The 26,184-nt window shown below is 44.5% G+C and overlaps 2 protein-coding genes across 3 annotated transcripts; one reads left to right on the top strand and one right to left on the bottom strand.

Moving 5' to 3' along the window:
- Window positions 1-6,077: 6,077 nt before the first annotated feature.
- LOC135376723 (uncharacterized) lies at window positions 6,078-11,409 on the bottom strand. Its single transcript, XM_064609213.1, has 4 exons — window positions 9,733-11,409; window positions 9,389-9,646; window positions 8,647-8,907; window positions 6,078-7,586 (listed from the first exon to the last, which is right to left on the bottom strand). The coding sequence occupies exons 1-4, from the start codon at window positions 11,162-11,164 to the stop codon at window positions 6,793-6,795; spliced, it is 2,745 nt and encodes a 914-aa protein (XP_064465283.1). The 5' UTR covers window positions 11,165-11,409; the 3' UTR covers window positions 6,078-6,792.
- Window positions 11,410-11,767: 358 nt separating this feature from the next.
- Window positions 11,768-25,211, top strand: LOC135376722 (BEN domain-containing protein 5-like). Of its 2 annotated transcripts, none has more exons than XM_064609211.1 (8): window positions 11,768-12,056; window positions 12,876-12,970; window positions 15,695-15,965; window positions 16,044-16,192; window positions 17,706-17,849; window positions 19,571-19,684; window positions 21,890-22,109; window positions 24,026-25,211. In XM_064609211.1, exons 1-8 carry the CDS (start codon window positions 11,777-11,779, stop codon window positions 24,145-24,147), a joined length of 1,395 nt encoding a protein of 464 aa, XP_064465281.1. In that variant the 5' UTR covers window positions 11,768-11,776; the 3' UTR covers window positions 24,148-25,211. The 2 variants fall into 2 exon arrangements, with proteins under 2 accessions (XP_064465281.1, XP_064465282.1); XM_064609212.1 differs by having other exon boundaries at window positions 19,577-19,684.
- The last annotated feature ends 973 nt before the right edge of the window (window positions 25,212-26,184 follow it).

A 26,184-nucleotide genomic window follows, 5' to 3' on the forward strand; every position in this document is an offset into this window, starting at 1 on the left:
GACGAGTAGACAAGGCAGTAAAAAGGGATTAAATGTAATAGCTATCCACCATTTAGTCCTTTCTCGTCCCTTAGGTTTGTGTGCGGGGGGTATGCGTGGGAGGTGCGTGGTGAGTTATTATCGGCTGCCTACTGATGTGGTGTGCTGATGTGGCGACCTGGACCAACTTCACAGGGCATTGTGTCTACATTGGTCTTTACAATATACGAGGAAACCCCAGGGAAAACAGCAAGCACGCGGCCGGTCAGCTCCCAGTCTCGACGTGAGACGCGACCATCTTAGCTGAGGAGCCTATAGGAGGCTCGTTTACACCCGCGGTGCTTGATGGAGGACCTTTTGCAATCACAGCTTTTAACGGGACATCCAGTGTGCCCATATAGACTCCCCCCTTAGGTTCCAACGACCTAACCCACTCGAAAAGTATTCTACGTTCATCGTGACTATCAATAGGACCAAGATGGTTTTTGTTAGAAGAGGGCGACAACAGCCTTGTGGCGCATGAGCACTGTTTCTCGCGCACTCATTCTACCTTCGCTGTTCGCTCCCACATTAAACCTGTTGTTTCGCACTGCCGCACTGCGCTCTTACTTCTTCAGGTTATGGGCCCAGGGCACCTTGTTCAGAAGCTATTGGTTGCAGAAGCAGTTGGTCTTTGCTAATTGAACTACCGCTGCGTCAGCCGTCGGAGTTATGGCAGACTCGGGCAAGTTCATGGTGGCGAAGTTGACAGACGGCAACTACCAGGCTTGGAAATTCAAGATGAGAATGCTTCTGATCCGGGAGGACACTTGGACATACGTTGCAGACGAAGCCCCAGTGGATCCGACGTCTGCGTGGGTTGCTGGAGATCGGAAGGCGCAAAGTACGATTTGCGTTAGCATCGATGACAGCCAAATAGTGCACGTCTGTAACTGCTCATCGTCGAAGCAGATGTGGGATGAACTGAAGAAGGTTCATGAGAGAGCAAACCTCAGTAATAAGCTGTATTTACTGAGGAAATTATATCAGTCACGATTGGACAAGGATGAAGAGATGCCAGTCTACATAAGGCGCACCTTGGAGTTGGTGGAGCGACTACGAGGAATTGGGCAAGAGATAATTGACTTCCAAGTCGCTGCTCTTCTTCTTAGCGGGCTTCCGGATTCCTACGAAGCACTGGTCACCGCACTTGATACACGGCCCGACGATGACCTCACGCTCGAATACGTAAAAGGCAAGCTTGTAGACGAATTTAAAAGGAAGCAAGAAATGACAGTTGTGTCAGCAATGCCCGACTCGGAAGCGGCACTTCGTGTGCAAGGTTCCCGTGACACGAATACGTCCAGCGATACAAGAGAGTGCTTCTATTGTAAGAAGAATGGACACATCAAAAGGAACTGCGCTGCTTGGAAGGCGCAGAGAAAATCGCAGAAACAAAGAAGCAGACAGCGTGCTAAGACGGCAGTATCTCAGCACTCGTCCTCGTCGGAGATTGCTTTTCTTTTATCGAGAAATTCTTCTGCCAAGGATTGGTACATCGACTCAGGCGCCACAAGTCATATGTGCAACGACCTGAACTTTTTCACGCGGAACTTCAGGGAGAAGACAGAAGTGGTTACAGTTGCGAACGGTCAGCACGTTTCTTCTCAAGGCGTGGGAGATGGCATCCTGCAGTGTCGGGTATCGCCGTCGGTAGTCAAGACTATTCTTGTCACAGAAGTCCTTTACGTGCCTTCTCTGGAGGGTAACCTCCTTTCCGTGAAGAGATTAACTGGTCTCGGCAACGTGGTGACCTTCCGGGGAGACCAGTGCACGGTTGCTAAGAATAAGCAGGTCTTGGCTACAGGAAAGCTCGAGCGGGACCTTTACCGGCTTGTGACACCTAAGACCGAAGTGGCCAACATTACACAAGCTTCGCATCGTAGGAATTGCATCCATATTTGGCACCATCGGTTAGGGCACCGAGATGCACAAGCCGTAAAGTAATTGTACAGGGATGGTTTGGCAGACGGAATCCTTATTGAAGACTGCAACCGGCTGCTCAAATGCACAAGCTGTATAAAAGGAAAAATGAAGCGGGCATCCTTCCCAAAAGTGAGCGGTTCAAGAGCGGAAGGCGTACTGGACCTGGTACACACGGACGTTTGCGGGACCATGAGGGTTCTCACGCCGAGCAAGAACAAGTACTTTGTAACGTGTATCGATGACTACTCTCGGTACACTGTGCTATACTTGCTAAAGTCCAAGGACGAGGTACCTTCGAAACTTAAAGAGTACCTTGCATTAGTAAAGACTAAGTTTGGCACGTACCCGAAGGTCCTGCGTGCGGACAACGGAACCGAGTACACTGGCAGTACATCTCGACTGGTTCTGCGAGACTGTGGGGTTGAGCTTCAGACCGTATAGCCCTCAGCAAAACGGTGTAGCAGAAAGGAAAAACCGCACACTGTGTGAGAGTGCCAGGAGCATGCTTTTTGGAGCGGATATGCCAACGACTTTTTGGGGCGAAGCCATCGTGACGGCGTGCTACCTCCAAAACCGACTACCAGGCAGAGCAGTTCACAGAACACCTTACGAGCTGTGGCACAGCAAAAAGCCGAGCTTGGAACATCTCAGGATGTTTGGGAGTCACGTCTTCGTGCACGTTCCAAAGGAAAAACGGTCTAAATGGGATGCTCGTGCTGTCGAAGGGAGACTGGTTGGCTACGGAGGAACTCAGAAGGGATACCGAGTACTTCTCAAGGGGAGTCCTAAGATAAAGGTGACTCGGGACGTGGTAATCGATGAAGCTCCAATCATACAGAAGTTCTCTCCACCATGTCACGAAGAATCAGGAGATCACCGGCTACGTCATGAAGCGGGTGCAGATAGTTCCAGCGCGATAGAAGTAGAGATGTGGCCGAGCGTATCTTCACCCGAAGAAGAAGAGGTCAGTGGTACACCGGGAGAGGATCGAGGGACAGCCGTAACTGAGCTTCGGCGTTCGGCTAGGAGCAATAAGGGCGTCCCGCCAGACCGATTTTCCTACATCGCTCAGGCTGCGCCAACTGCTGATCCTGGGAGCTGGAAAGAAGTTCAAGCATTGCCAGCTTGCGAGAGAGTGAAGTGGATTGAGGCTGCAAACGAAGAGATTGCTTCACTTCACGAACTTAATACGTGGGCTCTTGTGGAGCTTCCCCCTGGAAAACGACCATTCGGTTGCAAATGGGTTTTCAAAACAAAGAGAGACAAAGACGGCAATGTTGAGAGATACAAGGCAAGGCTCGTTGCCCAGGGGTACTCTCAAAAATACGGAGAGGACTACGACGCTACTTTCGCCCCCGTTGCAAAGCTTACGACCTTGCGGGTTCTTCTCACGGTGTCAGCATCACGAAAGTTGCAGGTTCGTCACTACGATGTGAAGACTGCTTTCCTCAATGGAGTGATTGAAGAAGACATATACATGAGACAGCCCGAAGGTTTCGTTGCGGTAGGTAAAGAACATCTAGTCTGCAAGCTGCAGAGATCCCTCTATGGGCTCAAGCAGGCCGCGAGGGCATGGAACATCAAGGCAAACGAAGTCTTTCTTGAAGAGGGCTTCAACCGTAGAGAGGCAGACCCCTGCCTCTACTTCAAGACAGAAAAAGGCAGTCGCATATATATCCTTCTCTATGTTGACGATATGCTGATTTGCCACAAGGATGATTCAGTCATTACTGGAGTCTGGAAAAGTTTAAACAAGCATTTCGAGCTCAAGGACCTTGGGCATGTCAGCCGGTACCTAGGAATCGAAATAGAGAGGTCACAAGATGGTTGCTTCTACATCCACCAAGCTAAAAAGATCGACACCCTTCTGGAAAAATACCAGCTCATGGACGTCAAGCCTAGTCACACACCTATGGACCCCGACTACCTGAAGTTTAGCGGGGATCACGGCTTACTGCCGACCAACGATCAGTACCGTCAAGCTGCCCTGTTGAAAAAGCCTGGTTTGAAATTATGCCAGAACTGGTATGACTATACCAGTTTCTGTTTTTGCTGATAAATATCAAAACCAGAAATGCCAGTTTCTGGTTTGCACTGCACCAAGACAACAGACATGCTGACATGACCATATGTCAGCAGTGCCTGCATCCTGGTTTGACAACTTGTCAGATACACCAGTCATGCCAGAAACCGATGTAGCTGTATCAGCATTGCCATGACCATATACCTGCGGCACATGCACCTGGTTTGGTTACTTGTTAGGAACATGAGTCATACCAGAAACTGATGTATTCAGTTCGTACCAGTGCTGGTATTGGAAAATATCAGTACATGTGAGAGATACCAGCGTCCTCTTTTGTTAAATTATTGTCGCAATGCATATGTTAGTGAATTTTAGCTACTGTCTCAGCAAACTTAATCATGCAAGCACAGTTTGGGCAGTAGAAGATGCTTAATGCAAAGTAATATTTGTAGCAATATGTCCTGTAGAAATATATAGGGTTCCATCTTTCCGGAGTTTTCATTTTGGAAAATTCTGAGGCTGTATATCGGAGTTCTCAACTTTTCCGAAATTCGGAGTATTTCGCAATAGTCATCGCAGAGGCAATGCAAGAGAAGAAGTGCAAAAGAGTGACTGAGATCACACGATATAGCGTATTGGCACAAAGTGTGAATGGTGCCCAGACTCCAAATAAGTAGCAGCTATGAAGAACACAGAACTGTTCTGTGCCAAACTAGCCCAATCCCGGGGTCAAATAGAGTTACGAGGGTCAAGGATGCATAGAACAGATGGGTCAAGTGTGTGCACCCCCCTCCTTTTGGGCCATTGATGTGTCCAGCGACCCTGAAGATCGGCTACCACTTCTGACCCATTTTTGGTTGTGGATCAGTTTGAAGTCGAAAAATAAGCGTGGACGAGGGGGGGGGAAAGGACGAAGGAAACGGGGAAAAGTTTGTCAGATGAATCAGATTTGTTTGCAAAAATCATCGAAGGGAGCTTGTCGGATAAATCCGAAAAGTCGGAAGCCTATGTATAAAATAAACATTTCCCTCGCATTTAACACAGCACACATGTATAGCCCACCCGCGAGCCCAGATAATATAGGGCCGGCCCACACTCGTAAAGTACAATAAAGTTTATTCTTAAATCGTTTCCGTACATTTGCACGTGTTCTGCATTCACAAAGTAGTACAAATAACCTTGTCATATCTTTGATAAGTAAAGTAAGGTCATCACGATATCGCAGATGCCCCAACTGCTTGTGACGCGCTTTTCTGAGATTGCCTCTAAGTAGTTCTGCAGCCCTGCCCTTGAATTATGTTGTGCCAGTAGTGCATTTGATCCGTGTGCCACATGCTGCTGTGTTTATTACTTGAAATAAATGATCTTGATACCAAAATTGGGGACGGGGCAGGCCGTGGGGTGCAAGGAGTACTCTGGAGTACAGTCATAGTTATGGCAAAAGAGCACCTTATTATGCTATCAAGTACCACTTCGATAAACAGGACATAGTCATGAAGCACTTTCAGCCAAGTGATGTTAACAAGAATTGAACCTCTGTAAGCAAAAAGGGGGATAAGTCGACTATCCCCTTTTTTAGTATATCTGTTGCATGACATCAGCGTACCAGTATGTACCTGTCAAAGAAAATTTAGAACCGTATTGCAATTTATTGACTTTCTATAGGAGGGTAAGAAACCCCTTTTTTACACACATACAGAAGGTATAGCTTAAATTTTGGTATGATCCAGAAATTAACTTTCGACTTCCACTAGAAAAACATATGTACTTCATATACCTCACGTGACCATGTCATTTGACCGTGTCAGTGCTACCGATCATTGTAATCGTAAAAACGTGCGCACCAAGAAGTCACATTATGCTGACCACGTAGGACATTATTTTCAAGACTGCTCGATTAGCAACATGTTACACCCAATCTAGGCCGCTCCACTGCACAAAGACAGCTTTGCACTATCTGACATCACCATCAATGTCCGACTTGAGAAAACTGTTTCTTTTTTTTTGCCTGCATGGAAATCATGTGTGTGCACTGTTATATGGAAAAAGGGGATATGTGATGCTTCCAGATTTTGTTCAGTTTCTCTTAAGATATACAACCAAAAATGATGCTAACAGGACATGCATGTAGTTGTGTGTGCATAGATGTTACACATTTTGCATTTGCATTATTCAAGAAAAATCAGCTGCAATTACTTTACCAAACATTCACGTTATTCGCCGTTTGGGATTTCTCGACTTACCCCCGTTGTTGCACACTGAGGTTCAATTCCTTATTTCTCTATGCATGATGTTAAACAAAGGTTAATTACAAAAAAGTATCTAATCTAAGACTGCGTATAAAATTGTCAAATGTAAATGTCATGTCATGTAAAATGTCAATGTCAATTTTTCTTCACACTGCATATGAAACTGAATTCCTACATTGCGCAGCACTCAAACCAACTGATAGAAAGCTTCAAGCTCTTATGTACAAAGGATGTTGTGAACAGAAATAAATTTATGGATTGTGACACTGTAGCTTTGGACTGTGTGCTAACTTTTGTGAACTAGCGAAGAGGTTGACATTGTATAGCGTTCTGCTTTGTCGTGCGAGTTAGTTTTAAAGGACTTAACCAGAAGTCTAGTTGTCTGATTTGACAGGAATTTCCTTTTGCTAGAGCCAGTACCACATGAACTGCTTTTTATTTTTTTTGCCGTTTTTCCAATATCCATATCTTCAAGATATGTAGCTTCGCTATACAGAAGTTGTACTGCAATTTATGCCTCCAGTGAATTAAATGAACCTTAAAATGTGAAGTCACAGTGAATGTGACTGAGGGCTCTCAGTCACGTTCAATGTCATTTGCTAGTGTGCACACGTACATTCTGTCATCGTGCCTAAAATCTAGCAGCATACATACAGCAGACAAATCTGTTACAGGAAGTGCTACTAGAGCACCACTTGAAGAAACGAAGCACTGCACAATATGGCTGGGGTAACGAACATCATCTTCTGTTGGTATTAGTCTCTTACAGAGCAGGATACATGTCTTTAGCCCTTCTGAGGTAACTTCAAGTATGCGGCTGATGATGTAGAAATCACTGTTGCGTGTCAGAATCGCTGTACTGTTGCTCCTTTTAGCTCTGCGGTACTGCTCACTTGTGTACACAGTGTGGCTATAAATGAGTCGGAGATACTCAGTTGCGTGCACAGGTACACAGCAGCCTACTCTTTCAAGCGCTCTTGTTTCCTCAGCTGAGAGGCTGTGCACACGTCTACCCCGGCCAAGAAGACTGGCACCTTGAGTTCTTGTAGCTGCTTGTGTCCTTGGGTAACCAAGCATCCGCTGGCATAAAGCTTCAGCCTCTTGTGGCAAAGGCAAGATTTGACAGAGTAGCTCAACCTCTTGCATCACAGCAACACGTTCTAGAACTTGATGGGGGGCACCCTTGGCAGCATTGATGCAGCTCACCACTCGTCCATTTCCAGACTCAAAAACAAAGGCTGAGTGTGCCCACAAAGGGCCAAGTTTACTGACGGACCTCGGAAGGTGCAAGAGCTGGTGCATATTAAATGTCATCATCCTTGAGCCGTAGAGTCTCTGGGCCTGATCAACAAACTTCTTCAGAAGGCTTTCTAGAAAACAAAGAGAAAAGAGAATCAAAGCAGTTGTTATTGCAGAATATGCAATATTATATCTTAATATATTCCTATTCAACAGCAGTGATCTCTGAGCAGTAAAACAATACACTTTGTGTGTAATGGTCATTACGTCAGAGGTCATATCTTTGCAGTCAGTTATGCATTCCATTAGCACTGATTGATGTGTGATTTTTTCATTGATGCATATGAAAGCAGAACCAAGAGTGATTATTCAGATTGATTCTTCTTCAGAAGGACATTCTACTATGTACAATTTGCATGACTTTGAACAATAACTGATATTGTTTTCATGTGCCATGCTGTACAGGGTGTTTCTCGGTTGCACCATATTTTAATGAAAAGCAGTTGCATAATGACATCTAGTTTTACCATTACCTTACCAGACTTCTTCTTTAATAATACTTAAAAATTAATTTTAAAACGTTCAGATATGTATAGTAAAATTTGGACACTGAGACTGAAGTCAACACTTATATACAGGAAGTACAACAGATGTTTACATCACAGGATCCATGCTATAGTGATATTTTTTTCAGCAGTTTCAACCATGGCATCTGAGAGCTGATCGCATTCTATGGTGGTGAATTATAGGATGTTGGGTTATTGGATTATAGGACGTGTCCTTCCATAACTCTGAAACTCGCTAAAAAAGCGCGTGATCCTCCACATAGTTCCTATGCGCTGCTTGAGTTACATGCTGTTTCATTACATTTCATGCATAAACGTGATTTCTTGTACGATGACCTCCCTATTTAAATGTGCTTCTACTTTAAACAAGGGTTGTTTAAATTCTGCTAAATTTAGAACGTGCCATTTTTGTATTCCATTTAGGTCGACTGTGGTGTATGAGTCTATCCCATTGAAGCAGTTTGAGTGTGACAAGTTCAATTATTTTGTCATAGCACCTCAAACGCTTCTGGGCGTTCACGAAGGTGGCTTTGTAAAACTGTTGAGCATCTGTGTGCAGTGGCTAACTGCAATCTATTTCCATGCACTGCATAAAAATCATGGGAACTTATACTCTCTGGATTACCTGAATTTGTTATTGCTTGCTGTGGGACCACTGTAGTATTCAACATCCAAATGGCACGTACAAGCAGGCACCAGTGACTCCAGTTGCGTTGAGGGAGCACACCATCCAGACAGGGAGCACTGTAGTACAGGAGCCAATTCCTCCACTCATTGGCCTTCCAGTGGCAACGTTCAGATAGTGAGCGAGGTAGTCTTGTTATGCAGTGTGGCGGCTTTATCACTTTCAACCGCTTGTTCAAGATCTGTGTACTGCTGGGACTGCCTGTTAATGAGTATGTGTTTGTTATGAACAGTCGTGAATTGTAAGACCCTCTTGCAACTGCTAATCTATATGCCAACTTTTCGAAATCTGTACATGACTTTTGTCAAAAAAGTACAAAGAACTAATCTGATCTGCATCTTCCATGCTCGAAGAGAATGCTCTATTAAAATGCTTTGCAGGTTCATATGTTCGAACGAGCGATGGCCTTACAGCAATGGTTACAAAAATGTTTTAAAACATTTAACATAAAAAACAGGCGTGCTGCTGAAAGTAACTTTAATAACACTGCATACTTTTTATTCACAAGCTTGCACAATCACCTCCTAAAGATAAAATGTCCAAGTGTATCCCGTGCATAATTTCACAGAACAATAAACGGGTTATCCAAAGAACCTTTGTAACTTGCAACCTAAATATATGCGCTTCGACTGTGCGCTAGACTCGAGGAATACATGGACATCATAATTTGTCAAGAACCTACCAATGTAGAAGCGTTCTGTAGAGTTTGAGGAGTCCAGAATGTACTCAGTAAGCTGCCTTGCCACACCCAACAGAACGGAATGCATGTACTCTGTAGCCTGTCCCCATACAATGTCATAATTTCTGAGGTTAATCAATGGAGAGGGACCTTTGAAGCCATTAATTTGTGTTGCACATTCCACAGCGAGTTCCATATCACGTATAACTCTTTCTGGTACCCTCTCTTCACCAGGCTCACTGCTTGGAAATCGCACGGCACCTATAATGTATAAGTAAACACTCCATGTTCAGTGCCATTTTTGTGATGAATACTCATACAACATTAGTCAAATGTGAAAAACTTACCATCAGCGTATTCACCACGAACCACACACCAAGGGCAACTGAAGAAGCCACTGAACAAGACTTGGTTTTGCACAGCAGCACGTGCAGGAGCATCGACGCAGCAGCAGATTGCGTAGACGTTTGAGGATACAGTTGAGTTGTTGTGAGACCAAAGTAGTGGCGGCATGCGCTCCAAGTGATCAACAAACTTTCCAAGGAACAGTGCCATGTTTGGATGTTTCTTCCCGAACCATAGTCCAGCGAGGCAGGTGTTCGAGAAACGCTCAGAAGTCGGAACCTCATTAATCACGAACTGCAGAGGCCACACGGAAGACTTTGATGATTTAAATACTGGACTGCCATCCGTATTAAATGTCATGGTGAGATCACCCCATTTTAGAGAACCGTTACGTTTCAGGGTCTTGTAGATGCTTCCATTCGTGATATCACTGATGTCTGACATGTCACTGGAAGATTCTTGGTTCAGCCGTTCAAGATTTGCAAACAGTTTGTCCGATGACTTCGTGATGACGTGTCTCACTTGGCTGGGCAAGTCAAGAATTATGAAAAAGTGTCCATTTGCCTTCAGTTCCGAAACTGTAAACGAAGTGTGACAAGTGCCACAGGTGAGCGTATCATGTCCGCGTTGCATATCTAAAAGGCACTCGCAAAGGTCACAGTAATAATAATGATGAGCATTTTCGAGCTTGCATGCCCAGAGCTTCCGCATTAAATGCTTTGTTCGTGGTAGGACGTCAGAACCAAAAAGTACATTGATGATGCGCAGTAAGTTGTCAAGGGCATCCCATGTCAATCCATGAGACGTAATGAAACTCATTATCAAGGCAAGTGCTGCTGCTTTAGTCACAGTTCCATTTGGCAGTGTTGCACCTTCAAATTCACTGACAAGGCTTGATGCTACAGAGCCAACATCAACAACTCCATGTGGAGATGTGAAGCCTTCGCTGAGGCTTTGCAGCAGTTCATCGCCCGAGCTTTCACCAAGACGTTCTGCGATATCTCCAAGGAACCCACCTATGATTTCTTCGGAAGCATCCGTTAAGGGGTCTTCGTCATACCTTGGGATGGCAGAGTGGGAGTGTCCCTCGGCATAAGCGCCTTCATAATCACCCTCACTGAGCACTCTCTCAGAAGTATGCTGACGATTAGGATCTTCTGCACACATATCTGCATTTTCACTTGAATGCGCGTCGGATTCTGCCCCCAATTCGGAACGTATACCTTCAAAGCTCTGGGAGTGTTGGGCGAACGGTGACGGGTTCGACGTGCTTGGATACGAGGTGTGTGAAAGCTGAGACTGGCTGCCAGAAACATTCCCAACATTGTCAACATTCCGTTGTAATCGCGCACGTACAGTAGACCTCGGCACACTAAACACTTCACCAGGCTCCAGATACTTCATACGACGCCGCTTTTCACGTGGCTGTTCCATTCCTAGTGATGCTTTTACAGTCTAAGCAGCATTCAATTTCAATTTCCGTCGCTTCCACAATCAACGCTTCGCAACCACATTGTGATGAAGAGGCATCGTGGGCCACATGACATAGAAATTCAATTCACATTGTTGTTTATCTATCCACTTACACTTACACAGCGAGATGCACGCAAACGAGTTAGATTACGATTGTGCAATCATGTGCAAGCAGTTGTTGGCCGTGACGATTGTCCTTCTCCTTGACGTGCCATCTGTGCTATTAGCTATTATTTTCCTTCTGCCAGTAACATAATATTGCATACTGGACAAAAAAACTTCGCGTACAATGTAATATACATTACTTTTGTCGCAACGAACCGTTTTTGAGTGCTGCACCTTTGAATGGCATGTAAATAGCTTGTGACAGCCCTGGATAGCACAACATCTGTAACGGTTGTATATATTTTGATTTAAACTTCGGTGTACTTTATTTATCGGAAATAGATCAACTGACGTACTGGGATTTTTGTTTATCACCGTTATTAAAATCTGACAAGGGTGGCGGTGAAGGTGACGTTGTGAAGCACCGCACCGTCAGGTGGCCGCTGGTCGTGGTGTAGGGTGAATGGCATGTGCATGTGTGTAGGTTCTCTCGTTGCCCGCTACTTTCGTATTGCGTGTGCGTGGATTTCTCGGGTTTTGCCCGGCCCCGTCGACGCAACTGATATGTTTTACGCTCTAGTAGAGTACGCTGTGGATGATGTTAAGGCAATTTTACCGGTTTCACTGGTGAAGAATTTCAACCCGAATTCATGTGACGACTTCGACGCCAGTGAAAAACTGGCCTATTGGCGTTCCTCCGATGGGATGTTTGAAAAATACTACAAGGCGAAAATCTTGCTTCTCGGAGGTGAGTGTAGTTTCACTGACCGAGTATTATCCTCGCGGTATTCTGTTTATAGGGCAATTGTATGTCTTCGCTTTGTTTCATGCACTCGGACAAGTTTTAAATCCTTCAGTGCCTTAGAGGCCATACAAATCTCCCCTTGCAAGAGATAAACATGTAATGGTGCACTGGTGTGTTTCTTATTCAAAAGAAGCCTGGAGTTCGCAGTCAATGGGCGCGCGTCCGTGCACGCTGATTTCGCTTTCCGGTAGGTTACCTCAACGGAACGCAGGGAATCATGTTTTGTGGAAGGTCAACCGTTATTTCTGTTGCTGAAAGTTTGAGGGATATGGGATTTACTATACGGCAGTAACGTGTGTGCTAGTGTTGGAGTCCATATCGGCTTACTGCAGCAATGGACGCGGACAAGGAGTTAGAGCATAAATGTACAAACTGTTCTAACTCCTTGTCCGCGTCTACGTCGCCTTTGTTCCTCTTGTACTAGTGTTCGACCAAGATAGAACTGAAACGCGAGTTAGATCCGATGCCTGAAGTGCAAAATAAAAATATAAATGGAGTGTGTGATTTTTTAGCGACTTTTGAGTGAAAAGAAAGTGCCGTCTTTGTGCACTTATGAATGTGGAGGGAAATGCTTTTCTTTTGGTTGGGTCGATATTCACCGTGTTGGCCTCATACCGGGAGGCCTCAGTCAGATAGGTCTCTTTATGCTTTCCTGCCAGTTGAAGCTGACTTCTAGGGTGTCAACATCAACCAAAATAAGGACTAATTCCTTTGCCATATGCATACTGCTCATCATTGATCGTTCTGTTCCCTTAATTTCAGAGACACGGAGTGCGCTCATTCGTAAAATTTCAAAAACTGGTCGTGAGGTCCCAGACATCATAGAACCAGCAACTGCACAACAGAATGACAGCGAGGTAATAATGTTCCAGTGTTGCGTGATTGCAGTGATCGATATTGTGTGCTTTAGATCAGCCTTAAAATAATTTTGCTTTGAAAAAGAGCTTCATAATTGAACCTCTGTATGCATTCATGGGATAAGGCAAAAGGTCCCAAACCAGGAAACGGGGCCTGATTTGATTGTCCGTCCCATTGACACACGTGCATTTCGCGTTTCTTACACTCCTGTAGCGGGCAATGCGGTCCTAAATTTTCGTTGGCAAGTACTTACTGCTACGTAGATGTCATCGCAGCAAAAATAGTAAAAGGGGGCTATGTCGACTTATCCCCATATTGCATACAGAGGTTCAATTGCAGAGTGAATTTCTAAATATCGTTCAATCACACCATGTCCCATTCCTCTTGAGCTGAATTGACGATAGATGAACTAGTGATTCTTCTTATATTTGCTGAGTGTGTTAAAGCATGCAGGGTACACGTCCATATGATAAGAAATTCAACAGTAGATTTGCAACCCTGTTAGGAAGCAGCACACACATGAACATGTGTAATATTTTGACAGTATTACAGAGTGGGCATCCTGGAGGAAAATGTCTCAAGGGGAGAGGGGGAGACAGCGCAATGTTCCAGGGTGTCTACCAACCTGGGAAACAGGGAATTGTCAGGGAATTCGGCCAAAAAGCAGCTGAAGTCAGAAAAAATCAATGTCGTGATGCTGCACGGCGAATCGAGAGTGCCGACCGGTGGTTGAGCGGCGCTGCCGCAGCAACATCACTGTGGGTAGCAGCTCGCCAGTATGACAAGCTCTGACGCAGAAAAATAGGGTAGCCTCACTAATACTTAATAAATTGTCTGTTTTATGAGGGATCTGGTATCAAAACATACGAGCAGGCACCAAGTTCCCTTTGTTTTTGTCACGAAATTCGCTTGATATAGTCTGTGGAAACCTGGAAAAATCAGGGAATTTGAATGCAGCAATTTGGTAGACACCCTGTGTTCAGATGCTTGGTGTGTTTGGCTCGCATTGATTGGGTCTTTCTCAGGGCAAGCTAGTTTAGTCCATCTCAAATCAAGCAAGCTGCTACATTTTATGTTTCAGTTGAATGGGGGAAAATTATGTTGAAGCCATCAGTGCGTTAAGGGAAGCACACCCTTTTCCGATTATCTACACAGTACGGTTCGGGAAACCGGAAGAGGGGAAACTGCCTCTCAAGGGTGATGCTGTCGCACGTGGGTTTGGGCGTCCCCTACAAGGCTATTTCTTATTGCATTATAGTGATTTCTTACTCTGGCTTTAGACCACCTTGAGCACAAGAGGCTCCTGCATGGCAGTGCTGTGTAGCCTTTTGTTTGTCTGAAAAAAAATTAAGTTGATTAAGAGCGCCAGAAAGCTCCATATTGAGTGCAACATTCCGTATGATGACACAAAACGGACTAGATTGAGCCTGAACTAGAGCTCGACTAGAGCTTGAACCTCGCCAACAACTTGCCTAAAAAATTTGATATGCTGTAGACAGACCCTTTAGGCTACAGACAGGATGAAAAGAAAAATTTGGTCATGATAGATAGGCGCACTGTGAATTTTTTGTTGCACAATGGTGGCATCGCGTGGGACAAAATTGAATTTTCCAAACAAACTTTCGACTTCTGTCTTCAAGTGAAAAGCAATTGATATCATTTGAAGCTGTTCTGAGCATTTGAGTTCATAAAAGTACTGTAATCGCTTAATGTAGATTGTGAACAACCAGATACGCTTGCATTTATCGCCGGACGTCACACATGCATTGCATGTTGCGAGCCTGCAAAGAAGCCATGATGATCCTATAGAAGCACATTTACTGTACACATTATGCCAGAAGAGATGCAGCATGACTTCCAGCATTCTTTAAAATATTTCATTTCCTATGGTCCCAAGATCCCAACGAGACAAATAGCACAAAGGAATGTATCGTCGTATAACGTCTTACGCACACACTCAAGGCTAATTCCTGGTACCTATTGTTAACCTTGCTGAAACAATCCAACTATACCCGTGTTCAACTCAAGAAGGAAAATAACTAGTTGATAATCTACATACGCTGTTGCCGATAAGGAGACGCAATAGTGCGCCAGGAGAAGGAGGTATGGCTTACATTCATCACGCAGTACACCAACAAATTATATATCATGCGATAGCCCAATGAATGATAAATTAGATGAAGCTCAATCTTGTCCATTTTGTACATCATCCTTGTACCGAATCCATCCATCAACTTGTACTGAATATGGTGCTTTTTTGCAAACACAGCACGGAAAATAAATCATGTGTCTATTTGGCCTTAGTCGCCCTTGTGCCATTGAGCACCAAAACACCAAGATGGTGCTTTTTGTGCTCCGAGTCAACTTTTGTTTATTTTTCCAGATGCACAAGAAACGACACAGCATTGCCACTGCAGGAGCCTCTTGTGCTCTAGGTGGTCAAAAGCCAAAGTAGGAAATCACTATAATGTGACAAGAAATTGTTTTGCAGTGGACGCTTAAACAAGCGTGCGACAGCATCATCTTATGAGAGGCAGTTTTTCCCCCTCTTTCTCTGTGCAGCAGTGCAGATAATTTAGAAGGCGTTGATTTCTCCTAACTCGCCCTTAAATTCAACATATATTTTTTCCTGTTCATTTGAGAGATCAGGCTTGTTTGACTGTACGAGATGGAACTAACTGGCAGCGAACTGACGTCTCTTTTTCTCAACAATTGTCAATTAGAAAAGCGCACCTAGTCAAAAAGCACAGAAAAAGAATCGTGCGGCTGCACGTGAAAAGCAGATGACGACAATCATACGGAAGAAACAAAGAAGAACGGAGGAACCATCTGAGTACTCGGACTCCGACGACGAGCTCATCCCAAAGGGTCTTTTGCGTCGCCAAAAGCGTGAAACAAAGCGCCTCCTTGCTGAAAACCAGACACTGAGGAAGAAATTGGATGAGGAGCGGGAACTGGCCGTAGAGTTACAGAAGGCCCTACTAAAGAAACACTGTATGTATTTGAGCCTTTGCGCATTTGATCATTTCAGGCAAATAGTGCCTAAGGAATGTCTGACCTTTTTTATTATAGTTTCCGCAACCTCAAGCACATTCACTGACCACCTGGCAGATGGCAAAGGGGCTCAATGTGCTGTTCCCCTCGCAAGTGACCTTGAAGACTTCGTCACTGAGGAGCCTTCTACAGTGTCCCCGCCCAGTTCGATGGATGTGTCTATCCAGGTAATGTAAGCTGATACTCAAAATGCACTGTCACACACAATCTGGATCGGTCAGCAACGCTGGTCGGCGCAATCCCACTGGACACACTTCACATTTGTGATCGAGGCTTTCATTTGACGCAGTCTGGCGAGAGGTCTGACAGGACCCGCTACTTTCAAATTAAAAGAAAATGTTGGTTCAGGATGTCTACTTGAGATAAATGGACATTAATCTAAATGCTATTTCGGTGTTTGTCCATGTTGTTTTCTTCATGCGGGCCACTGCCATCGGTGCCGTCTTGCTAGCCCGGGACCAGCAGTGCAAGTAGCGAGAAGGCGAGGGTAAAAGAAAGCTACTGCGCCAACCCTGCTTGAATAATGTAGTCAATTTTGCGAACGTGGCGCAAGTGTATGCGTTGTTCATCTCTGTCGCCGAGATTCACTCTGGCCGCACCTGCAGACGATCACAATCGCTACCTAATCACGATTGTGCGCGATGAGGATCCTCCGTCATTGCGTTTTGGGCACAGTGAACCATCGTTATTATGACCAGTGCCGTTCCCGTGGATTTTGGTCATAAAGCGAATTGTCATATTAAGGAGAAACGCACCCTCCACGGACCGGACACACAGCTCCGCACAACAAAAGCCGCCGTAACTATGATTTATTCTCTGAAAAATCTGTTAACAGTGACTGCGTCAAACAATTTTCAGTCATTAATTTTTCTAAATGGACAATAGCACCATCAATTGCGGACACGTTATCGACCTTTATCTGCTCAAAAAATAACAACGCAACCTGTAGGACTTCGCTTGCCTCCTTCGAGCAACGCCGCCCTTCATTTCGACTGCCAAATCCCTGTTCGGCTTTGCTTCGGCCAACCTGACGTGAAAGCAGCAGCACAGTGTGACCTGGTCCCCGCCTTTTTAAGCACTTCGGTTGTTCGAAAAGAGATATGAGCATAATCCCGAGGTCAGCGATTTCATGGGACATCCCAAACCTTGACGCCCTATTTTAACACGTGTCGCCCTTTGAGCGAGGTACGAGATAACCTCTCCCGGGCGCTACTCCTAGAGTCATTTGACACGGTCATAATAGCGGAAAGATAATGCCTGTGTTTGACCCTATTTGTGACAAAAATCTTGGTCAGTGTCCGATAAACGGATTGTCATATTAACGAGGGGGATTTACATGCCAGAGGAACGGTTCCCGAGAAAAACTGTCATAAAGCTAGTTTGGCAGATTAACAGGGGTCATATTAACGAGGGTTCACTGCATTACAGGTATGACTGAGCTTAATGAGATTGCCATTACATCTCAGTTTCCTAAATGCTGCTCTATCCGTGTTGTGAAGGTGTATTTCTGTAGAGATAATGCGGTGTCAGTGCCTTAGAGATGTGTTATGTCTGTTCTCACCTGAGAAAGTGCAGGTTTTGCATGAAAGCTTGTGATTAGTAATGTTTTATTTTGCAGAGTGTCTCATTCCCTGTGCTTATTATGTTTTACCACCTGTAACATAAGAACTACATGGATAGTTCCAGAAGGATACTGTGACTCCTACAGCCTCCCTACACCAAGCAGAATCAATCACACATGTGACCACAGTGGAGAATATGAGCACAGATGTGACCAGTATGGACACACCAGAGGTCACAATTGCAAGCAGCAGCAACACAGAGGTGACGAAGTGATCATTTGCTTTCAGCTTTTCACTGAGTTTCTCTGAAGGGCACTTATGGCGAATGCCACTGCTAGTTTTCATCTAGTAAAAGCTTTATGGGACCGAGCATGCATGTCACATGCAACCCAACATGCATAAGGTTTAATCGGTCCTTAACATTGCTATTCGTTTGTTCCTATGCTCAACCTGCACGAGTGCACTACACTGTGTTGCACAGCAACAAGTTGAGTTCACCATTAGTTTGTGATGACGATGATAATGATTCAGGTTTTCGTGGCACATGAGTGACGAAGATCATAATGCGCCAAGACAAACCATTAGTTCTCAAAATTGCCTCTTGGTATATGTAAAATTCTAAGCAGACATCAGTTAAGGTAAAAAGAAGTTACCTGCCTTTTATGAACTCGGAAGCAGAACTTGCCAAAATGGCTGGCCAATGCGATAACATCGTCTGAGTGTGTTGTTTCCTTTGTATCTGCTACGCTGCATGCAATTTGTTTTTCAACTTTCATTCTTGCTCTAAGATATGGTTGCATCAGTCAAGCATGCAGCCTTATGAACGTTCATGCTCGTAAAAGTACTGTGAATATTTGTTATTACTCTGGTGAATGCGAATACAGTATACTGGACATGCCTATCATTATATGCTGGTCCGTGATTGGAATTCTGGGGGAGGATCAGGCATTTCCTTCATTTCTCTATGATCATTCGGGAAGTGCGAATAATAGGTAACTTTAAAAATCTGACTTTGCTTCCACCTGTCCCACGACCATAGTCCTGACCATGATGGCTGCTACTGCTGGAACGTTTTATTCTTTTTGTCCTCTTGCAAACTACAAGTGGGCATAAGTGCGACTTTCAGTAACGGTGTTTCGTAGGGGTGATGTGAATTTTTGCATCTGATATCATCAAAATGGCAGAGTGGGCCTGTTGGTACATGACTGAATTAAAACTGGAGCACGAAACACTGACAAGAACACACAGACGACACTTGCTCCACTATCAACAGATTTTTTAATGGCAGCAATCCTTAAATAGGAGTTGCCGAGGGGAAAGGGGGAAAATCAAACAAGTCACTTTTCATGCCTACATCTGCCTTCTAGATGCTTAAATTCTTCACGTGTCAGTGCCACTGACGGTTCGCTGACACAATTACATTTGCCCAATCTCTCGATTAGAAAGGCTTCAAACAATTCCCTTTCAGTGTGGTTGCACACCCGATTTTACAAAAACACAGATAAAGGGTAGGTTCAAAACAAAAACTGAAAGGGAATTGTTTGAAGCCGTTTTAATCGAGAGATTGGGCAAACGTAATTGTGTCAGCGAACCGTCAGTGGCACTGACACGTGAAGAATTTAAGCATCTAGAAGGCAGATGTAGGCATGAAAAGTGACTTGTTTGGTTTTCCCCCTTTCCCCTCGGCAACTCTTATTTAAGAATTGCTGCCATTAAAAAATCTGTTGATAGTGGAGCAAGTGTCGTCTGTGTGTTAGTGTCCGTGTTTCGTGCTCCGGTTTTAATTCAGTCATGCATCTGAACTCTTGTCTGCTCATGTGCCTAAAATGTCCTCACCCTTGTAGCACAAAAGTGTAGTTTTCAAGTGTGTTCAAGTTGTGTGTATCTGAGGATCAAGGAAAAAGGACCTGGATTATTTGACGAAACTTTTCCTCGGTGTGACATAGCTGAGTCTGAAAGCTCACTGTATCTTTTCTAAAAAAGGGACAGGTGAATCTGTCAGCACCGGCTCCGAATGGTGGGCACCAACCTGCAGGAGGAGGACGAAGGGGAGTTGTACAGCTACCGAGTACTCCACCGTCCACAGCAGGAGACCACGTAAGAAAACTTCATTCAAAAACTTTTCTTTGCGTCCAACAGCTAGAACCTAACTGTTTCTTCAACTGTGATCTGCAATGCCTTTCCACAGAGCTGTGTGCAGGAATTACAACCTCCACTTTGAAAGTGGGTCACCATATTTTTTCCCATAGCAAGTGCTTTTTGCCCAGCTGACTCATTTTGGATCATTATAAAGAAATGGGACACAGCCACCAGTATTTTGAATGGAGTGTTCTTCTGTGTCCAGAAGAATGACAGTCTGTTCGGAATTGCAGCTGCTTTCATCCTTCAGCATTTCCCTCTATATTTTCATGCCAGTTTGCTGGATTCTCTGTCATTCGTCATTTTCACTAAGCTCACTCTAAAAACAAAATTGCATTTTGCCAATCGGTATTTCTTATAAAGCGATTAATTTATGAATTGATTAATTTCAGCTGATTAATCGTCTGGTAGGTACAAAAGCTGTCCAACAGCATAACCTACATGCACAAATGGCATCTTCCCTGCTTTGCACTTTTTATATAATAAATCGAAGGATAAAGGAAAACCCTGTATGTAGCACATCCAAGGTAACAGTCACCAGGCTTTAAAAAAATGAAGCTATATGTATGGATGAAACAAACTGCATTTTACCGAAGCTGATTGCAGTATTTTATTTTGTGCTAGTTAGTTAATGAAGGTGGATGATGTCTTTGCTCAAGCACTCATGGTGCCAATCTAAGAGTGACGCACATCGGACATCCGAGAAGGCAGCCATGCAGTGCTGTTTTATAGTCTCGCCTTTTTTTTTTTTTCTAGAATTATTTAAGGGGCATCATGTTCAGGGTGCTTTGTTGAAAAATATCTCGGATTACTCTGGGACCTGTACATTGACGCTTTGGCTCCCAAACCACTACGTAATTAAGAGTTATCTAATTTTAATTTGCTAATTGGCATAAAATAAATGCCGACTATGGGCTCTGGCACCTTTTAACACGGCTACCTCTTATGCAGCTTTTTTCAACAGTTCGTAATGGTTACGTGAGACACCCTGCATGTACTCTCCCAGCTAAAGCGGATTTAAAGGGCAATAAACAAGTATGCAGGTGCACTTTTTCCTAATGCAGTGTGATTCGTTTCCTACAGTGACGCTTAGCACAAAATTTTGTTGCAAAAAAGTAAATAATGGCTCTGGACTGACTGAATGTTGACTGCACTCTTTCGTGCTCATGCCCAGCCTTGCGAAGCCATAGCGGCAATAGGCACACGTCATTTTGACGTCGCGCACCGTCAACCAAAATGTGAGACGACTGTACATTGATTTTCGTTGTAATAACGGAAAGCGAGGTCAATTCTAAACATATTTCCGCTTGTCAATCCCAACATAGCCAGATCAAAAAGTACCAAAAGCCTGCAATATTCCATTTCATGTGCGCACTGTGCTTTCAGCACTGTATTGGTCCTTGAGGTCACAGTGATGTTTCCACAACCGGTTCTCCCTGCACACCGCTGCTTGTGCAACAAGGCTGGTCATTTGCTACGAGTCCGAAATTTCCCCCATCCCCACTGGTATGCAGCTTTGCTACAGGTGTGAGATGTGTGACGTAGGTGCTGTCAGAGTAGGAAGGAGAGACTCGCACGGACTATGCTCTTTGAATGGCATTGTTTTGTGGTAAAGACACTCTAGAGGTAAATTATCTTCATAATAGACAATTTCAGAAATTGCGTGGATGGCCCGACAGGGAGCGCCGTGTCGCGAATGCCCCATTGCATCTTGGGATTTAGTTTTCATGAGTCAGACAGAAGAAGAAGAGCGCAAACAGTTTCGGTTTTCCCTTCTTCCTTCGAGCAACAGGCAGGCAAGCACGAATGCAAACCATTTCCCATGACGCATTGCGCGATGCGCATGACTTGGGCGACAGAGGGCCCCGTGCGGAGCACAAGAGCAATATCTGAAATCGCCTATTGGATATCGCCACATTTTCTCATAGAGTATAATAATTGAAGAATATTCGTGAAGCTGTTTAGTGCTCCTTTAAGGGCACTTCTGCATTGTTCTTTCGCTTAGTTTGAGAGTTCTCTTTTGCAATATAGTGAGGTTTCACGTGAGCCCCATCCAGATACAGTTGGTGAAGAGTTGCACAGTTGGTGAAGAGTTGTTCTGGTGCTTTTACGTTTTGATATCTGATTTACTAGTTGGGGACCAACATTATTTTGTTATTGCAGATGGTGCTAGAGGAAGGTGTATTGGTCCCAAAGGACAAGTTTGAATGGGTCATGGGGGCTTCTGGTGATTCAAGATTCTGCCGCGAAATGGCCCGCCTCCTTTGGACTACCGAGCAACTACAAAACCGAAGTGTAACCGGAGAGGCGTGCAGGAGACTTTTGAAAGAAGGAGCTACCGCCAGGAAAGCTCTTACACCTGTCAAAATGAGAGCAATGGCAGGTGAGGCAACATTTCTACCGGCACTAGACACCTGTCACACAGCACTAGATTACATTCATGACCGTTCATGATCAAACTGAAAATCAAGTGATCCTTTCGCATATAAGGTGGAACACATATCACATTCTCACCTAACGATAGAAAAACAGCGCCTGATGTGAACAGCAACTGACGTTAAGAGCAAATGCGCTTAGATTACGTTTTAATACTTTTCGTCGTTGAAGCGCCATCTCATTGGCTGACTCAAGCTAATATTTAGCATAGTCTCCTTCCGATTTTTCGGACTCCGCGGGGATCGCGCAAAAGTCCGAATAATCGAGCAGTACGAAAAAACGAATTTCGCTTCAAAATAAACTTTACTAAGCCCTAGTAAGATGGACAAATTTGTCGATGCTTTCCTAACGCACTTCCAGCTCTGCCTGATAACATCAGCTTCTATTTCGGCAGTGTACATTGTCAGAGGCACTGCCGTCATGAAGTCCGCACGTCTGCTTCACCTAACGCATGCGTGCATTACGTGAAGCTCTGTTTACAGCGCTGTCGCGTGATTGCTGGCGGCCAGCACGTGCTGAGCCGTTGGCCAAAACCGAAGACTCAAAAGCGTTATGACAGACCTCTTCTACTCAGAGGAATGGAAAATGAACAGTCATCACTGCATATTTTTTGCCTCAATATTTTAGTTGGTTATGTCTTTTGATACGAATTTCAGATGGTACCAATGTTTTCAGTCACCCCAAGAGAGAAATTCGCTGGTTGGGCAAACAGAGTCCGAAATATCCAGCGACGGAGTTGCACGGCATCCGAAATTTTTGACGTTTTTATACATCAACTCTATGGGACCCGCGGCGGTTCCGTGAACGAGTCCGAATACAGTCGCTGACCATTAATTCGGACTTCTAATGGTCACAGGATTTGTCCGAATAAGTAGTTAATCATAAAAATCCACTCTCACACTGGCGTTTATTACAAAAAATTTACATGGGACGGAAGAATGTGTCGGTACGCGTCTGCCTAGCGGCGCGCGCACGAGACAGAACATCACGCTGCATTTCTGATAATGTCACACTGTCGGAATAAACTCGTCCGAGCGTATCGATGGCCGCGAGGATCTGCGCAGTTGACGGAGGTTCGCCGACGTCTAAACGTCTAAACAGCAATGTCGATCACATGAACGCGAACTTCGCACGGGCGCACGCTTCTCCTCCCCTCAGGCGGCGCTCGAGGGAGCTACTGGAGGGGCAGCCCGGCGGCGAGAGGGAGTCGGAAGCTCGAGGTTCCGATTTTGAATTTAGGAGCGTGGATTTTCACAAAAAGTAGGAAAAGTCTGCCAAAGTCCGTCTGAATTATCGAGCCGTGGCCCTGAAAACGGTCCGAATTATTGGAAGCTGAAATGCATTGGTTCTATGGGGGCTATTGATTGAGTCCAGGATTTTGTCTGAACTATTGGAAAGTCTGAATAATTAGGGTCCAAATTAACGGTGGGCGACTGTAATCGAGCATGTCCGAAAAGTCGGTTGGCAACTGTATTACTATGTCATTGTCAATGTGGTGCAAAAGTTGTTTAAAAAATTATATCACGCGGACACCAAAATGAGCCGTGTTCTTTAGCTCTCACTAAGTCACCAGGTTTATTCACTTTCCATGTGCGCTTTGGTAAGCTAGATGTATTTTGTGACATCCATGTTCAAGCACGCAAGTACTATGCATACGTACTCCCCAGGAAACAGATACATTTTTATCAGCAAAATCTAGGAGGGTCAAACTACACCTCTCGCTGGTTTTGACTAGAATGGCCAACAAGCTCATTTTGCTTAAAACTGACTGTGGTCTGCACTCTTAATAATAATATTGTGCATACAAAGGACAATCTCTCCAGTCAAGTGTTCTTTTGAATACCGATGTTTTCTCTTTCGCAGGTGCCTACCACGAATATATAAAACGTCATGGTGACCCTTCGCACAGTTCCGAACAAAGACTCGGACAAATGAAGAAATATCTACGGAACCTGCTGTCCGATATCACCAGAAATGCCAAGTAACGCTACGAACAATGAAAAGCGGGAGCACCCGTGCATTACTTTTCATATACTGGCTGTTTCATGAAGGTCCACTTACTGAATAATTTGCAAACAGGTGGTGCCATCAAAGACTTTATTTTTGGTAAAGATCCTTGGAACATTAGCCATAGGCTGAGTAGGGAGCAGCTCAGTCACATACCTTTAGTAATTAAATAAACATCCTAACTTTTAATTATTACTTCGCATGCTTAGAGGACCTGTGTTTTATGTATCGGGACCTTTTGTGAAAATATCCAGATGGAAAAAAAACTTGTTGACACTGCACCTTTTCAATGAATTAATTTGTTACGATTTACATATTTCTTGTGCGGAGCAATGCATGGATGCGCTCTCTGAGTCAGCTATGCTGCTGTCAACTTTGTCTTCATCCATCTGGATTGCTCACTGGCGCAGCGGGAGATTAGGAAAACCGCATCAGGTGCTTTGGTATTCCTCCTCAATGAAACTGGTGAACAGTACTGGCAGCACTCGTTCCATAGAGAAGCAATACCAAGGCGTCTGTTGCGGTCTTGCGCCTGTTCCTTATCCTCTGTCACCCCAATGTGCCATCCTAGCGGATGAACACGAAAGCGCCAGCCAGGCAGCTGATACAAAATGGACATTAATGCACTGCTCCATGAAAGAAATATGTAAACCAAAACATTCTAATTACTAGAAAATGTGTCTACGTGTTTTTCTTGCAGTATGTTTTCCTCAAGGTCCCGATACATAAGACAGTAGTTAAGAAAGTATGCAAAGTAACATTTACATGTCTGGATATTTATCTAATTAATGACTGTATGCAACTGACCTACTTGCTACTGGGATATGGCTGATACCCCAAGAGCCTGTACCAAAAAGAGTTCTTCAGTATTTCGCCACCTGTTTACAAATGATTCAGCTGAGGGACTGTTCTGAAACACGTGGCATAATAAATCATTTATTTCCCACCATAACTGGGGGAGCCATGAGGCAACGAGCGAAACTCAAAGTACAAAGAAAAAGCATTTAGTCAAAGGCAAGCCATGTAACCATATAACCACAAAATAAACTATGCAAACTCGTACATGTGTGCTCACCACCTCCACTCAACAATGCACAAACAATGCATGTGGACTAATGTATCATCCACTGACGCAGTATAACATATTACTGATGTCGTGATACCAGTCAGTAGCTGGTATTACAGGTACACTGGTGTAGCTGGTATCCGGAGGCTATACCAGGATGCTAATCAGACGTGCTGACATGAGTGGTACCAGACGGTTGAGCTGGTACTACAGGTATGCTGGTGTTGCTGGTTTGTGGAGGCTATACCAGGACGGTAATCCGTCTGGTATAAAGGCATACCAGCATTTTTTGACAGGGTAGCTACTAAGGTCATAATGAGCCAAATACCACTGGAAGTTTTACCTAGGTAAAATTTGTGTGTTCACTAAAACTGGGCTAAATACTGGGTTCGTAATTGAAATCACAGATCCTTTAAAAACCCGGAATCCCTAAAAAACATGTAGACTTTTCAAAGGGTAGCAAACTTTCATCACCCAGCAAAAGCGCCTGGTGCAGTGGTAACAAGCTTCTATAGAATAAACCAAAATGACACTGATGAAGATGCTGATATACTGGGCATACAATGAGGATGTGAATGATTGAGAGTTGTTCCCCAAAGTGACTGGGAGGGTCTTCCTCCCGTAAACGTCCATTCACACATGCGTTTCAAAAAGCGGCGCCGCCCGAGCGTTTGCGTTCGCGTCTTGGGTAACCTGTCACACATGGGAGAAGCGCATTCGCAAACGCCTTTCCTTTCTCACGCGTATTCTCGAAGAGCACGGCACTCATCGTACTTCGTAGCCATCTTCTCGCAAATATCCAATCCAATCCTGGTTTCAAAGATGGATGCTTCGTACGCCGCTGAATTGGACCGGGAAGAAGAAGTGTTGGTGACCGTCCTTCTTGCTTATGCCACTGCCTCTGCTGCCACAAAACGGAAAAAGAAAAGGAAGTGGTGGGGACCTTTGA

The sequence above is a fragment of the Ornithodoros turicata genome, unplaced genomic scaffold (genome assembly GCF_037126465.1).
Source record: "Ornithodoros turicata isolate Travis unplaced genomic scaffold, ASM3712646v1 ctg00001257.1, whole genome shotgun sequence".
Lineage (NCBI taxonomy): Eukaryota > Metazoa > Arthropoda > Arachnida > Ixodida > Argasidae > Ornithodoros > Ornithodoros turicata.

Excerpts from the sequence above, each read along its gene's own strand:
- LOC135376723 (XM_064609213.1), bottom strand. The coding sequence starts at position 11,164 with ATGGAACAGCCACGTGAAAAGCGGCGTCGTATGAAGTATCTGGAGCCT. Across the intron at positions 9,647-9,732 it reads TCGTGGTGAATACGCTGATG|GTGCCGTGCGATTTCCAAGC; the intron begins GTAAGTTTTTCA and ends TATACATTATAG. Across the intron at positions 8,908-9,388 it reads TACAGAACGCTTCTACATTG|GCAGTCCCAGCAGTACACAG; the intron begins GTAGGTTCTTGA and ends ACTCATTAACAG.
- LOC135376722 (XM_064609211.1), top strand. The coding sequence starts at position 11,777 with ATGTGCATGTGTGTAGGTTCTCTCGTTGCCCGCTACTTTCGTATTGCG. Across the intron at positions 12,057-12,875 it reads GAAAATCTTGCTTCTCGGAG|AGACACGGAGTGCGCTCATT; the intron begins GTGAGTGTAGTT and ends CCTTAATTTCAG. Across the intron at positions 22,110-24,025 it reads CAAAATGAGAGCAATGGCAG|GTGCCTACCACGAATATATA; the intron begins GTGAGGCAACAT and ends TCTCTTTCGCAG.